This window comes from Zeus faber (assembly GCF_960531495.2).
Source record: "Zeus faber genome assembly, chromosome: 6".
Classification (NCBI taxonomy): Eukaryota; Metazoa; Chordata; class Actinopteri; order Zeiformes; family Zeidae; genus Zeus; species Zeus faber.
The window spans coordinates 34,855,249-34,867,511 of record NC_137201.1 but is presented as its reverse complement, the minus strand read 5'-3'; the positions used below and the strand labels follow the sequence as shown (position 1 = coordinate 34,867,511).

General features: G+C 43.1%; 1 protein-coding gene across 5 annotated transcripts; it reads right to left on the bottom strand.

Moving 5' to 3' along the window:
* Window positions 1-392: 392 nt before the first annotated feature.
* Window positions 393-12,107, bottom strand: sycp3 (synaptonemal complex protein 3). 5 transcript variants are annotated; one of them, XM_080001886.1, is made up of 8 exons: window positions 11,786-12,107; window positions 10,177-10,300; window positions 10,037-10,071; window positions 9,295-9,412; window positions 7,975-8,074; window positions 7,162-7,260; window positions 1,837-1,941; window positions 393-612 (listed from the first exon to the last, which is right to left on the bottom strand). In XM_080001886.1, exons 1-8 carry the CDS (start codon window positions 11,889-11,891, stop codon window positions 559-561), a joined length of 741 nt encoding a protein of 246 aa, XP_079858012.1. In that variant the 5' UTR covers window positions 11,892-12,107; the 3' UTR covers window positions 393-558. The 5 variants fall into 5 exon arrangements, with proteins under 5 accessions (XP_079858012.1, XP_079858013.1, XP_079858014.1 ...); XM_080001887.1 differs by having other exon boundaries at window positions 393-609; XM_080001888.1 differs by having other exon boundaries at window positions 10,177-10,261.
* Between the last annotated feature and the right edge of the window lie 156 nt (window positions 12,108-12,263).

Sequence of the window (12,263 nt, the reverse complement as noted above, 5' to 3'; positions counted from 1 at the left end):
ATTTGGCTGAAGCATTTACATCAAGGTTGTCACGAGGCCTCAATGCGCTGCGCCAGACGCGGAAGTACCGCCGCCATCTTGGTGCGGTGTTCACTCCGTTCCCCGCACTGATCGAAACGTTTTAACGTTTGTGCTGCTTTTGGTTGCAGCTCGTCATCTATAGCAAGACGTTGATATTTTATACGAGCATATGTATTAGTTTTATACTACACTACGTCAAGATGACGGCACTATCTACATATTAGGAGAGCTGGTTTCAGAAAAACGAGTCGTCCAGGATTCCAATCTATTATTATTATTATGAATAATAAGTGTTTATACCAACACCTTTAATTTGTGCAATTAATTGAGATGCCGGGTAACAGAAGCAGACACCGTTCAACACCCACAGCTAATTAGAAACGCAAAGTTTATTAACAACACTTTTGGGCTTTGCTGAGTAATAAATAACTAAACAGAACATGACATTAATAAACAACACTTTGTGTAATATTTCAAACTCAAACACATGTTGACAGAGGACATGAAGGGTCCTGAACTGCACAGCAGAACTCTGCTCTAGAACAGCATGGAGTGCAGGGATTTGCGGACGGTCGCCATCTCCTGCTGCTGCTGTGAAAACACAACAATAACATGTTAATAACAGATCCAAGCTAAAGCTGGAAGATGGTGAAGAATAATTCACCCGCTGTCACCAAAAAGGTTTGTATCTGTTCATACAATTCTACTGAGAAAAATGTTAAAAGTGAAGAAAAAGAAAGTACTGTAGTACAGTATTAATACAGTTAGTATTAGTACAGTACAGTATGTGTGATTTTTTTTTTTTTTTTAAGATATATTTTTGGGCATTTACATGCTTTATGTGGTATTGACAGTGCAGGGAGAAAGGGAAGGCAGGGGACAGAGAGAGAGGGGATGACATGCAGCAAATGGCCTCGTACCGGAATCGAACCCTGGCTGCTGCGGTAAGGACTCAGCCTTGTATATGGTGCGCTCCACTCGGTGAGGCACCGTGGGCTCCATATGTGTGAATTTTAAGCCCCTTTGCCACTTGTACTGAAATCCTTAAACCTAGCGGCAATATTGTGCATCGGCGTCACGTGGGAACAAGATCCGTTCTCCATGTTCGGTAAAAGTGCTTCAGTAAATCTCAACCGTCCACCTCAGTTACGGAAAATGCCGCTACAGCTGTGAATGGAGGTGTGTGTGAATGGAAGCAGTAACATGGCCGTAAAGACGGGGTGGAGCCCCATCCAAATGAAGCATCAACAGTGGGTTTTTACTCATCTTTTTTGAATTATTGGTTTTCGGGAAGAAAAAAAAATATTCGGAGTGAGAGTAAAGCGCTGGTCTAAAAACGGATTGTGTCGCCCGGTCTGCTGTGATGTCACACAGCTCTGGGGGAGCATCACGTCATGTATCTGTGACATCATCCATGTGGGAACAGCCTCCATACGCACCTTCTCCATAAAGGAGGTCATGTGGGAGTGAGTACCTACTGTCTTTACCGGATGATTTTTATCCAGCAATGTTATCGATTCCGTCTGGGAAAGAGGCCTTAGAAAACATTTGTAAGGAGCATTTGTGCTGTATTCCTTCTACACAATTCTGAGCTGAAGCCTCAGTGTGGCCTCCTGCTGGTCACCTACAGAACCACTTTAAAACAAGTTGTTCCATTCAAGTCCATTGGAGCAGCGTCATTGGAGTAAATAGTCATTTGGTTTGAGTGATTTCCTGCCTGTTAACGTCTCCATGTCTTTTTGACAATCTGATATAAATAAATCGTTTAATATAAATCCATGAACTGCTTTTCATTTTCCTGGAGATGCCACTGACCGTGTCCATGAGGATCTTCTTCTGCAGCGAGGCCATCTCCTTCTTCAGCTCCTGCTGCGCCCCCTGCAGGAAGGCCTCATGGCTCTTCTCCATCTCCTCCATGCTCTACAGCAGGGGGTTATTGAAGTCATTGAATGGTAAATGGACTGTATTTAAAAAGTGCTTTTCTAATCTTGCAAGTACTCAAAGCACTTTACAGTACGTGGCTCAGATTCACCCATTTACACACATATTCAAACATTGATGGTGGCGGCAACCGTGCAAGGTGCAGGGCAGCTCCACGAGAGCAGTTAGGTGTTCTATGTTTTGCTCAAGGATTAGTAGTATTAGTATTGGTAGTATTATGCTTATTAGTATTAATATAGTATCATGCAGTTAGTATTAGTAAGTATTGGCATAGTATCATGCAGTTAGTATTAGTAGTTTTAGTATAGTATCATCCAGTCGGTATTAGTATATATTAGTATGGTATCATCCAATTAGTATTAGTTTAGTATCATGCAGTTAGTATTAGTATATATTAGTATAGTATCACGCAGTTAGTATTAATATAGTATCACGCAGTTAGTATTAGTTCAGTATTAGTACACCACGTTCCAAATTATTATGCAAATGATATTTTTCTCAGATTTTCCTAAATAGTCGATGCTAATGACAGTCAGTATAATTTTCAAGCCATCAACCGTTAGGGTATAATTCAAATGTTATTGAACAAACCTCCCAATGAAAACAGTATTTTTTTCAAAAATAAAAAAATTAAAATGCACTGTTTCAAATGATTATATATATAATAGTAACTTTATGCACAACTGCAAGCCTCTGGAGGATCCTACACCTTGAGGTTGGCTGGACTCCAGAGGCACGGGACGGTAGCTGTTTGAATAATTGTAAGTCGCTTTGGATAAATGCGTCTGATCAATGTAATGTAATTTTAGCAGCTGCTCTCTTCATCCCATGAATTTGTGGCAGGAACCTTCCTCATTCTGCCTTAATCTGCACCAAATCTCTTCACAGTACGATGATCACACTTAAGTTTTTGTGAAATATCTAATGTTTTCATACCTCGTCCAAGGCATTGCACTATTTGAGGCTTTTCGGCAGCAGAGAGAACCTTTTTCTTTCCCATATTGTTGAAACCTGTGGCTGCTTAATAATGTGGAACCTCCTTCTTCAGTAGTTTTCCTTTAATTGGGCACCTAGCAAACTAATTATCACAGGTGTCTGAGATTGATACCAGTGATCCAAAGAGCCCTGAGACACAATATCATCCATGAGTTTAATTGAAAAACAAACAATTTAATGTTTGACACTTCAATCCAATTTGCATAATAATTTGGAACACGGTGTATAGTATCATGCAGTTAGTATTAGTAGTTTTAGTATAGTATCATCCAGTCGGTATTAGTATAGTATCATCCAGTTAGTATTAGTATAGTATCATGCAGTAAGTATTAGTATATATTAGTATAGTATCGTCCAGTTAGTATAAGTATAGTATCATGCAATTAGTATTAATATAGTATCATGCAGTTAGTATTAGTACAATATTAGTATAGTATCATCTAGTAAATGTGCAGGAAGATGTTATCGCCTGCTGGGCATTGCTGCCTGTCACACCTCCTCCGGTGCCCATGGGTCAGCTGCAGGGTCATCAGTCAGAAACCAGCATTCACCAACGTTTCGTTCCTTTAATTCTGGAGCGTCTCCTGGTGGCGGAGCAGTGACAGGGACGTCCCCCTGTCACCCCCTGCAGCTGATAGTTGTTCTCCCCTGCGGCTGTTGTCTGGGGTTAGGTGTTCTTTCCCCAACACCTATCCTTCCTCCTCAGCCAGGGCCAAAAGCTCCTTTTCTCAGCCTCCTCTGCCAGGTCCTTTGTTGCCCTCTTTAGCCTCCCTCCGGTCACTCCTGCATCCCTCAAGAGGCGTGTGGTTGACAACCCCAAAAACCCTCGGCATCCGACTTCCGCTGGGTAGATGGTAGCCTTCCAGCCAGCCTCCCGGCACTCAGCAGCCAACTCTGAGTACTTGGCCTTCTTACGTTCAAAGGCGGCCTCAATCCCCTCCTCCAATAGTACTGTGAGCTCGATGAGGTGCACAGATCTTGCCTTGGTTGACCACACAACTATGTCTGGTCGGAGAGATGTGGTGGTGATCTCTGTGGGGAACCGGAGCTGCCTGTCGAGGTCAACCCTCATGTTCCACTCCTGGCCGGGGGAGAAGGCCCTTGGTTTTTCTGTTGGCCTGGTGTTTCTACTTACCCCTCCTTCTGAGACAAAGCTGGTGTGGTCCTCTGCTGATGGTGGTTCTTTGTTACCCTGTCGACACACCTCCAGCACTTTGGCTAGCTTTCTCAGGACCTGGTCATGGCGCCATCTGTAGCGCCCCTGTGAAAGCGCGATCTTGCAGCCTGATAGGATGTGCTGGAGGCTTGCTTTGGGGGCATTGCAGAGTGAGCAGCATTCTTCGTTCCCAAACCACTGGTGAAGGTTCCGAGGACAGGGAAGCATGTCATAGGTTGAGCGAATGAGGAAGCTGAGTCTTGCCTGTAGGATCTTCCACAGGTCTGACCAACTGATGTTCCGGCTAACTGCCTCCCAGGTTGTCCAGCTTCCTTGTCGGCCCTGCGACACAGCCTTGATCTTGTAGCGATCTTCCTCCATCCTCGTCACCTCTGCCACCACCATCTCCTTCCTCTCCTTACGGTTGACCTTGGCCCAGAAGCGTGGCTCCTCTCCCCATCCTAGCCCTGCTCTTCCTGTCTGGACTCTGCCCACTATCTCCCGGTGTTGCAGCCGACCGACAGCTTGGTCAACCTCGGTCTGGGGATTCCACTTACGGCCGGTTGGAACCTTGGCATTTGCGTTCCTTACCGACTGGTCTGTGGACTCCCTTAGTCTGGTCTTCTCCTGCTTGTAGCCCAAACTTATGGACTGCAGTGGCAGCTGAAGTGTGTTCTTCCCGAAGAGACCGGTTTCAGATAGGAACCGTGGCAGCCCCAACCACTTTCGGATGAATGAATTGGCTTTTCCATCCATCTTACTTGCGGTCGATGAGGGGATCTCACTCATTTTCAGGGGCCACATTACCCTTCTGTAGAGTATTAACTGGTAGCACCAGACCTTATACCTCCCAGGAAGTTGGCTTTGGTCGATCCTTGTCAGGCCGTCAGAGAGCTGTCTCATGACTGCTTTCCCCATCTGTTTATCAGACAGCTCTGCAGTGTACTGCCTCCCCAGGCTTTTAATGGGTTGCTCAGATAGGAGTGGGATTTTTTCTCCTCCAACGACAGAGATGGTGCTGTCATTTCTGACTCCTCTTCTGATTGACAGGCTACGAGATTTGGAGGGCTTGATCTTCATTCTTGCCCACGACATCAACTCATCCATCCTTCTCAGCAGTCTCGATGTGCATGCTGCTGTCTGAAGGAGGCTGATGACGTCATCCATGTAGCTCCTCAGTGGGGGTAGCCTCCAACCAGTTGGTAGTTTGGTCCCTCCAACCATTGGTCTTGCTCCCGTGAGGATTATCTCAAAGGCTGCTACAAACAGTATTGGAGAAATGGCACACCCCATTGCGATTCCTACTTCGAGCCGCTGCCAACCGGTGGTGAAATCCTGGAGGGAAAAGCACATCTGCAGATCGCTGAAGTACTGTGCTACCAAGTTCTTGATGCAGGTGGGCATGTGGAAAAATTCCATGGCGTAGTTGATCAGCTGATGTGGGACTGATTCATACGCGTTGGCAAGGTCGAGCCAGATGACATGCAGGTCGATCTGCGGTGGAGTGCTCTACACCTCCTGGGAAACCTGGGACTTCCGCCTTCTGGCAGTTGGTGGCGATATAGCCGTTTTCTAGCAGGTAGTTGGTCATCCTTCGGGCTAGTACTGAGAAGAAGATCTTTCCTTCTACATTCAGCAGGGCGATGTTTCGGAATTGGCCAATATCTCTGGAGTTTGTTTCCTTGGGAATGAAGACCGCTACTGCTCTCTGCCACTCGGATGGAATGAGTTGCGTTTCCCAGGCAGTTCTCATTAGGTACCATAGCAGCTCTAGTACCTTGGGGCAGTTCTTATAGAGCTTGTAGGGGACTCCATTGGGGCCTGGTGCTGAAAAGGACCTTGCCTTCTTCATGACTTGCCTGACCTCACTGAGCTTGGGGGGCATGATGTTGAACTCAGCTGTCGGCAGTGCAGGCACGTATCCTGGTGTTCCTAAGGGGACGCTCCTTTGGGGATCACTGTACTGCTCTTTAACGTGCTGCTCCAATTGCTCCCTGGTGGTTTCAAGCTTGCCGCTCTTCTTCTCCTCCAGCAGTTGTCTGGCGTTCCTGAAGGGATCCTTGAAGAAGCTGGCTCGCTCTTTTTGCTTCCGTTTGCTGCACTTGCGAATGCGTTCAGCTCTGCGAAGCCCAGCTAGCCTTTTCCTGACCTCCTCCCACAGGGCTTTCAGACCCTCTTTCTCTGCGTGGTTTGCCTTCCTCCAGTTCTTGCGGAGTTGCCGGCGCCTTTGCACCAGCTGGAGGATTTCCTTTTCCCTCCTTCCCATCTCTCTCGGGGTGGTCCTCTGTTTGGGGACAATTTCACCAAACCTGTCCTTGCAGGTCTGGTATATGATGTCCCTAATCAGGTTAAGCTTAGCCTCAGCCCCTCCGCACAACGATCCCTCTAGGGTCTTGATCAGGTCTGTGTCCAATGTGCGCCATGCCTCTGCTTCGCTTGCCTTCGGCCACTTGAGCTTGCTCCTTTTGGCTGGTTTCTTGGTCTCTGCGTTTGGCTCTGTTCTGTGTGAGGTGGTGAGGACTGGGTCTTCGTGCTCACGTGGGAGCTCAGCCTCCACCAGAGGACCTTCTTCCTCTGTGACTCTCGTGCTTTCAGTGACGTTGGGTCCTTCAGCTCTGTGGTTTTTACCCTGGATTTTGGTCCCTTTTGTCTCACCTGCTGCCGCAGTGCAAGGTTGCTGTTGGCCTTTCTGACCACACTTTGATTTCCCCTGGTGGATTCGTACTCCTCTAAACGTGGTCACTTTCTCCCATCCATATGCACACCTCCGGAGGATCTTCTCATTTGCTGGAGTTCTGGTGTTCTCGTTGTCCGTTTCCGTTGCCATCGTTACCGTGTGGTCCGTCCAGTTGGGCCCATCTTTTGTCCCGCCTCTCGGAGGGCCCGTGGGTTGTTTTCTCTTATGATTCTTCGTTGTTAGGTTTGGGTGTCTGTTGAGACTAGTGGGTTGGGTAACTAGCCGCCCACTCCCGGTAGTTAGTATTAGTATTAGTACAGTATTAGTATAGTATCATCCAGTTAGTATATATTAGTAGTGTAGTTCTGACCTTGACAAAGTGCTCATACAGCTCCTTGACGCTCTTTAGCTTCTGGCTCTGAACCACCTTAGCTTGTTGGAGGAGTTTCTGCTGCTGGCGGAAAAGGTTCTGAGACAAAAGGGTTTATTTTTTTAACCAGACGTCAACTTTAAACTGCACTCCACCATCTGTACAGTATGTGACATTCAAGGAACTTTTCCAGTGCTTTCAATGAACACAACCAAGGTTATTCCATCACCTCTATGCTTCGAGAGGATACATGCAGCCTTTGTCTATAACTCCATATCCCAATTTGATATTTAATTCACATTAAATATCTATTAATTCATAGTTGCACTAAGTACCAAAGAGAACATTTATTCATTACATTGCATTGATCAGACGCTTTTATCCAAAGCCACTTACAATTGTTCAAACACCGACGGACGCAGCCATCAGGAGCAATTAGGGGTTAAGTGTCTTGCTCAAGGACACTACAGCATGCTAGCAGGAGGAGCCTGGGATCCAACCAGCAACCTTTAGATCACTAGACCACCAGCTCTACCGCCTGAGCTACCATCCCCATCAAATGCCAAGTAAATACCTAACCCAAACCCTAACCCTTGTAAAAAGCAATGTTAGAACTTGTTTTTTTATTTGTCACTTAATCTAAAGTGTACGTCACCAGACGCCAAACAGCTGGGAGAGTCGTGTGTTTCATCTGGAACACTATTGTATTTGAGGATGAATTTCCTTCAGAATAATTTAGAATTGATATTGACTTTAACAATTTGTCTTTTTTGTTCATCATATAGCACTATAACAGTGGCATATGAGACTGACATTGAGTTTCTCCTCCTGATCCTCGGCTCGCTGAGCCTCCGTCTCCCACTGCTGTAGCACTGAGGAGACCTGCTGTGAGTAGTCCTGCGTCAGCTTCTGCCTGGAAACACACACAGCCTCTCTGTTCTAATTATTTAACCTTCATTTACCCAGCAGCTCCCTTCAGATCTCATGTGTTTTACATTTTAAAACAACGTAAAATAATACAGTTCGAGTTGGGTGTTGGGCAGGATCTCACGATAGGATTCTATTACAATATTGACATTTTTATACATAATAAGAATTTCGACCAACTTTTCGGCTTCACCATTTGTCGTGTATGACACAAATATTTCACGGAAACAAATTCAGTCCAATTGAGAAATAAAATATATTTTTGTAAACAAGATAAATGTTACTTAACTGACAGAACTGTCTGGGACTTTGTGGTGTGAGGATGGGTGTGGTTTAGGCAGCCACACCTGACCTGGGTCTAGGTAATTGGGGACCCAGGATCAGAGTGGCTGAGCAACAGGTAAAACCCCCATCCCCACACTCACTCAAGAGAGGAGCCCTGTCATGACACGTGTCCATCTGCTCCTGGGCTAATTCCAACTGGCCCACTCTCGACAATAAACTGGTGTCTACAACCTGGTCTTCTGCGTCTCTGTGCCGGAGGTCACTGACGGGTGGTGACGGTAGGAGAAACTGCCACAACAGTACTTACTTAACACATTGTGATTAGAAATGTGAACGCAATGAATAAACTGATATACACATACATACACATATATAAGCATGTTTTAATTAGTGTATAATCACTTAAAAATAAGAATCGTTATGTTGGTGTTACCGTAGAATGAGTTTATATCTTATACGTTTATATCTACATAGGGAGCGGGTACGCTTCACAAAGGACGCCATGTTGCACCGCCATGTTGCACCGCCATGTTGCACCACCGTGAGGGGTATTCAGTTGGTTGCGATCTGCAACCTCAACACTAGATGCTGCTAAATTCTACACACTGCACCCTTTTAAGTGGAAGACGGTTTCATAACTTCCAAACATAATATTGTTATTACAATTTTGAAATCCATTTAGAAAATTAAACTACAGAATTGAATCGTATCAGAGTATGGATTTTTTTGATAATTGAGCCCCAGTTTTTACAATAACCTGCCAGGGGCATTTCAGATTAAATATCAGGTCAAATTGAAGTTAATCTTCTCTTCACCGCTGCTTCAGAACACAAAATGCTGTATCACAGTATGAAGACACCACAGCTGATGATTGTATCATATCATCTATTCATGATGTTACGCTGGCGTGTGACCTCTGACCTCTGGGCATACTGGCTGTTCCACAGCTGCTCCAGCTTGTGGTGACTTCCCTTCAGCGACGTCTTGGTCAGCGACTCCAGACGCTTCCGCTTCCCATGCATCACTTTGCTGATGTCCGCTGATGAATAACCACACCAAACATCACCGAAACAGATCTGAAGCCTCAGAGCTAAAGGACCTGAGCTCAATCTCCCCTAGTGGCCGCCGGGTCAACCGTGTCTGGGTTTCACGTCGGGGGAAACGGGAGAGCTTGTTGTTTTCCCAGAACAACAGGAAGTAGTTTGCTCAGCTGGTCATTGACCATGTTGCATGGACAGAGTTGATAACTCCTTCATATGTAAACAAAATACAGATGACTTACTTCTATAAAAATATATTTATTGAAAGTGAATACGGTGACATCAGACATTTAACATTAATAACTAAATTCTTTTGAAATACATGACTTATTTCCTAAGTTTTGAGCCCAGTTCCAATAAACAAACTTGACCAATATCACTTCCTGTCGGACCCAAACTTGTCGCATGGGTGTGAACGTTTGAAGGCATCCAGCAGCCCAGACCGCACGCAGAAACTCAGCAACCCAAAGGAATGAACGCACTTTTGGTTTGTTCTTGTCCCGCCTGCACACACACACACACACACACACACACACACACACACACACACACACACACACACACACACACACACACACACACACACACACACACACACACACACACACAAACTAGATACACACCTCCAAATTTCTCCAGCATGCTCTGTACTTCGTTCCTTGGGGATGGAAACATTGAGGTGTTACTTCCCTGGTGTCATTTATTTATATTTGGATTATAAATAGATATAAAATGTACTTGGTTAAAACTGTGTTCAACGCACCCGACGGCGAGCGGCTCCGGTAGATCTGCTTCCATGTAGTCGGACGGCCTCTTTTTGGGAGGATTGTCTGCCAGAGCTTGTTCACCTGAGAAAAATAAAGATTTACACAGAAGGGCCTCCAAGTCTGGAGGATATGACATCAGTCCTCACATAAGACCACGCCCTTGTTACCACAGAAACATGGAACTTTAATTACAATGTTAAGTCAAATTGTAAATCCAATCCACATCCAAATCCAAACAGATGATTATCTCCTACTGAGCTTGAAAATTATTTTGAAACCCAGAATGCTGAAATGCAGATGGGAACTTTTCATTTTTCAACTTTAAATGGACGTTTTCATATTTTATAATCACACAGAACGAGGTCAAATACAAACTATAATATTGAATACATGTTTAAATTACAATAAAATATATTTATAAAATAGATAAATAAAAATTGAATTGCCTTTAGATTTTTTGTTAATATTTGAATACATTTAAATATTTGAATTCTAATAAATACATCCAGACTTCACTAAGTTTGTACAGGATCCTTTGAACTAAATCCTGAGAAAAGGTCAAATCTAAAACGGGTTCACCAACACATTGTAATGTAATCTTGTGTAATGTAATGTAATGTAAAGTAATGTTGTGTAATGTAAAACAATATAATGTAAAGTAAAATAAAATTACAATGTAAATTGATGTAATGTGAAGTAATGCATTGTAAAGTAATTAAAATGAATATCAAGTAATGTCATCAAATGTTAAGTGATTTAATTAAATGTAAAGTAATGCAAAAAAAAACAATACAATGTACAATAACATAACATAATGTAAAGCAATGTAAGATAAAATAATATAATGTAAAGTCATGCAATATACTTTTAAGTAGTGTAAAGTAATCGTAAATAATGTACATGTAATCGAATGCTAAGTGATTAAATTGAATGTAAAGTAATGTCATATAATATAATCTTAAGTAATGTTAAATAATATAATGTAAAGTAATATAGTATTAAGTAATGTAAAGTAAAACTATATAAAGGAATCAATGTTAGTAATCAAATGTTACGTGATTTAATTCAATTAAATATAATACAATGTAAAGTAATGTAATGCAATGTTAAGTAATGTCATATGTCATGTAAAGAAATGTAAAATAATATAAAGCAACATAATACAATGTTAAGTAATGTAATTTACTGTTATGTAATGTGTCATGTAAAGTCATGTAAGATAACGTTATATAATGTAAGTAATGTACTGTGAAGTATTATATGAAAAGTAATCTGTCAAGTAATGAAATCTAAGTAATGTATTGTGAAGTAATATAATGTAGAGTGGTATAATGTTTAGTAATGTTCGTAATGTATTGTGAAGTAATATAATGTAGAGTGGTATAATGTTTAGTAATGTTAGTAATGTATTGTGAAGTAATATAATGTAGAGTGGTATAATGTTTAGTAATGTTAGTAATGTATTGTGAAGTAATATAATGTAGAGTGGTATAATGTTAAGTAATGTATTGTGAAGTAATGTAAAGTAACGTAATATATGTTAAGTAGTGTCATGTAAGGTAATAATATAATATAAAGTAATGTTAAGTAAACTGTTTGAATCACCTTCTCTGGCTTCGTCCTCGGAGCTTAATGACTTGTTTTCCTCGGGTGTAGAGTCCCGTTTCTCCTCTGGATGTTTGCTCTTCTTGCTTCGTTTCCTTGCAGCCATCCCGTGAGGAGCTAATGCTAACCAGCTAGCTAGGACAAACCTGCGCTTCCAGCCTCAGCGGTTATTATCGTTATGATGATGTCATGAACTTGCTCACATTGGCTCTTTATTGTGATTTGAGTCCAGACGTCATACTTTATTCTAAAGTTATTTACACGAAAACCAAGAAGTTTTCCGACGTCACCAAACCCTGATCAAAGGGAAAGCGTCCGCCGAGGCGCGAAAAACAGGGTTGCCAGTTTGGCGGATTTGGAACAAAATGGGGCAGCGGGGTGACGGTTTGGAAACAACGCGCTGCTGCGTCAAGCACCAGACTGAAGACAACACAGACGACAGACAACATGAGCCTGTGTTTGACAGGATATTATAAGA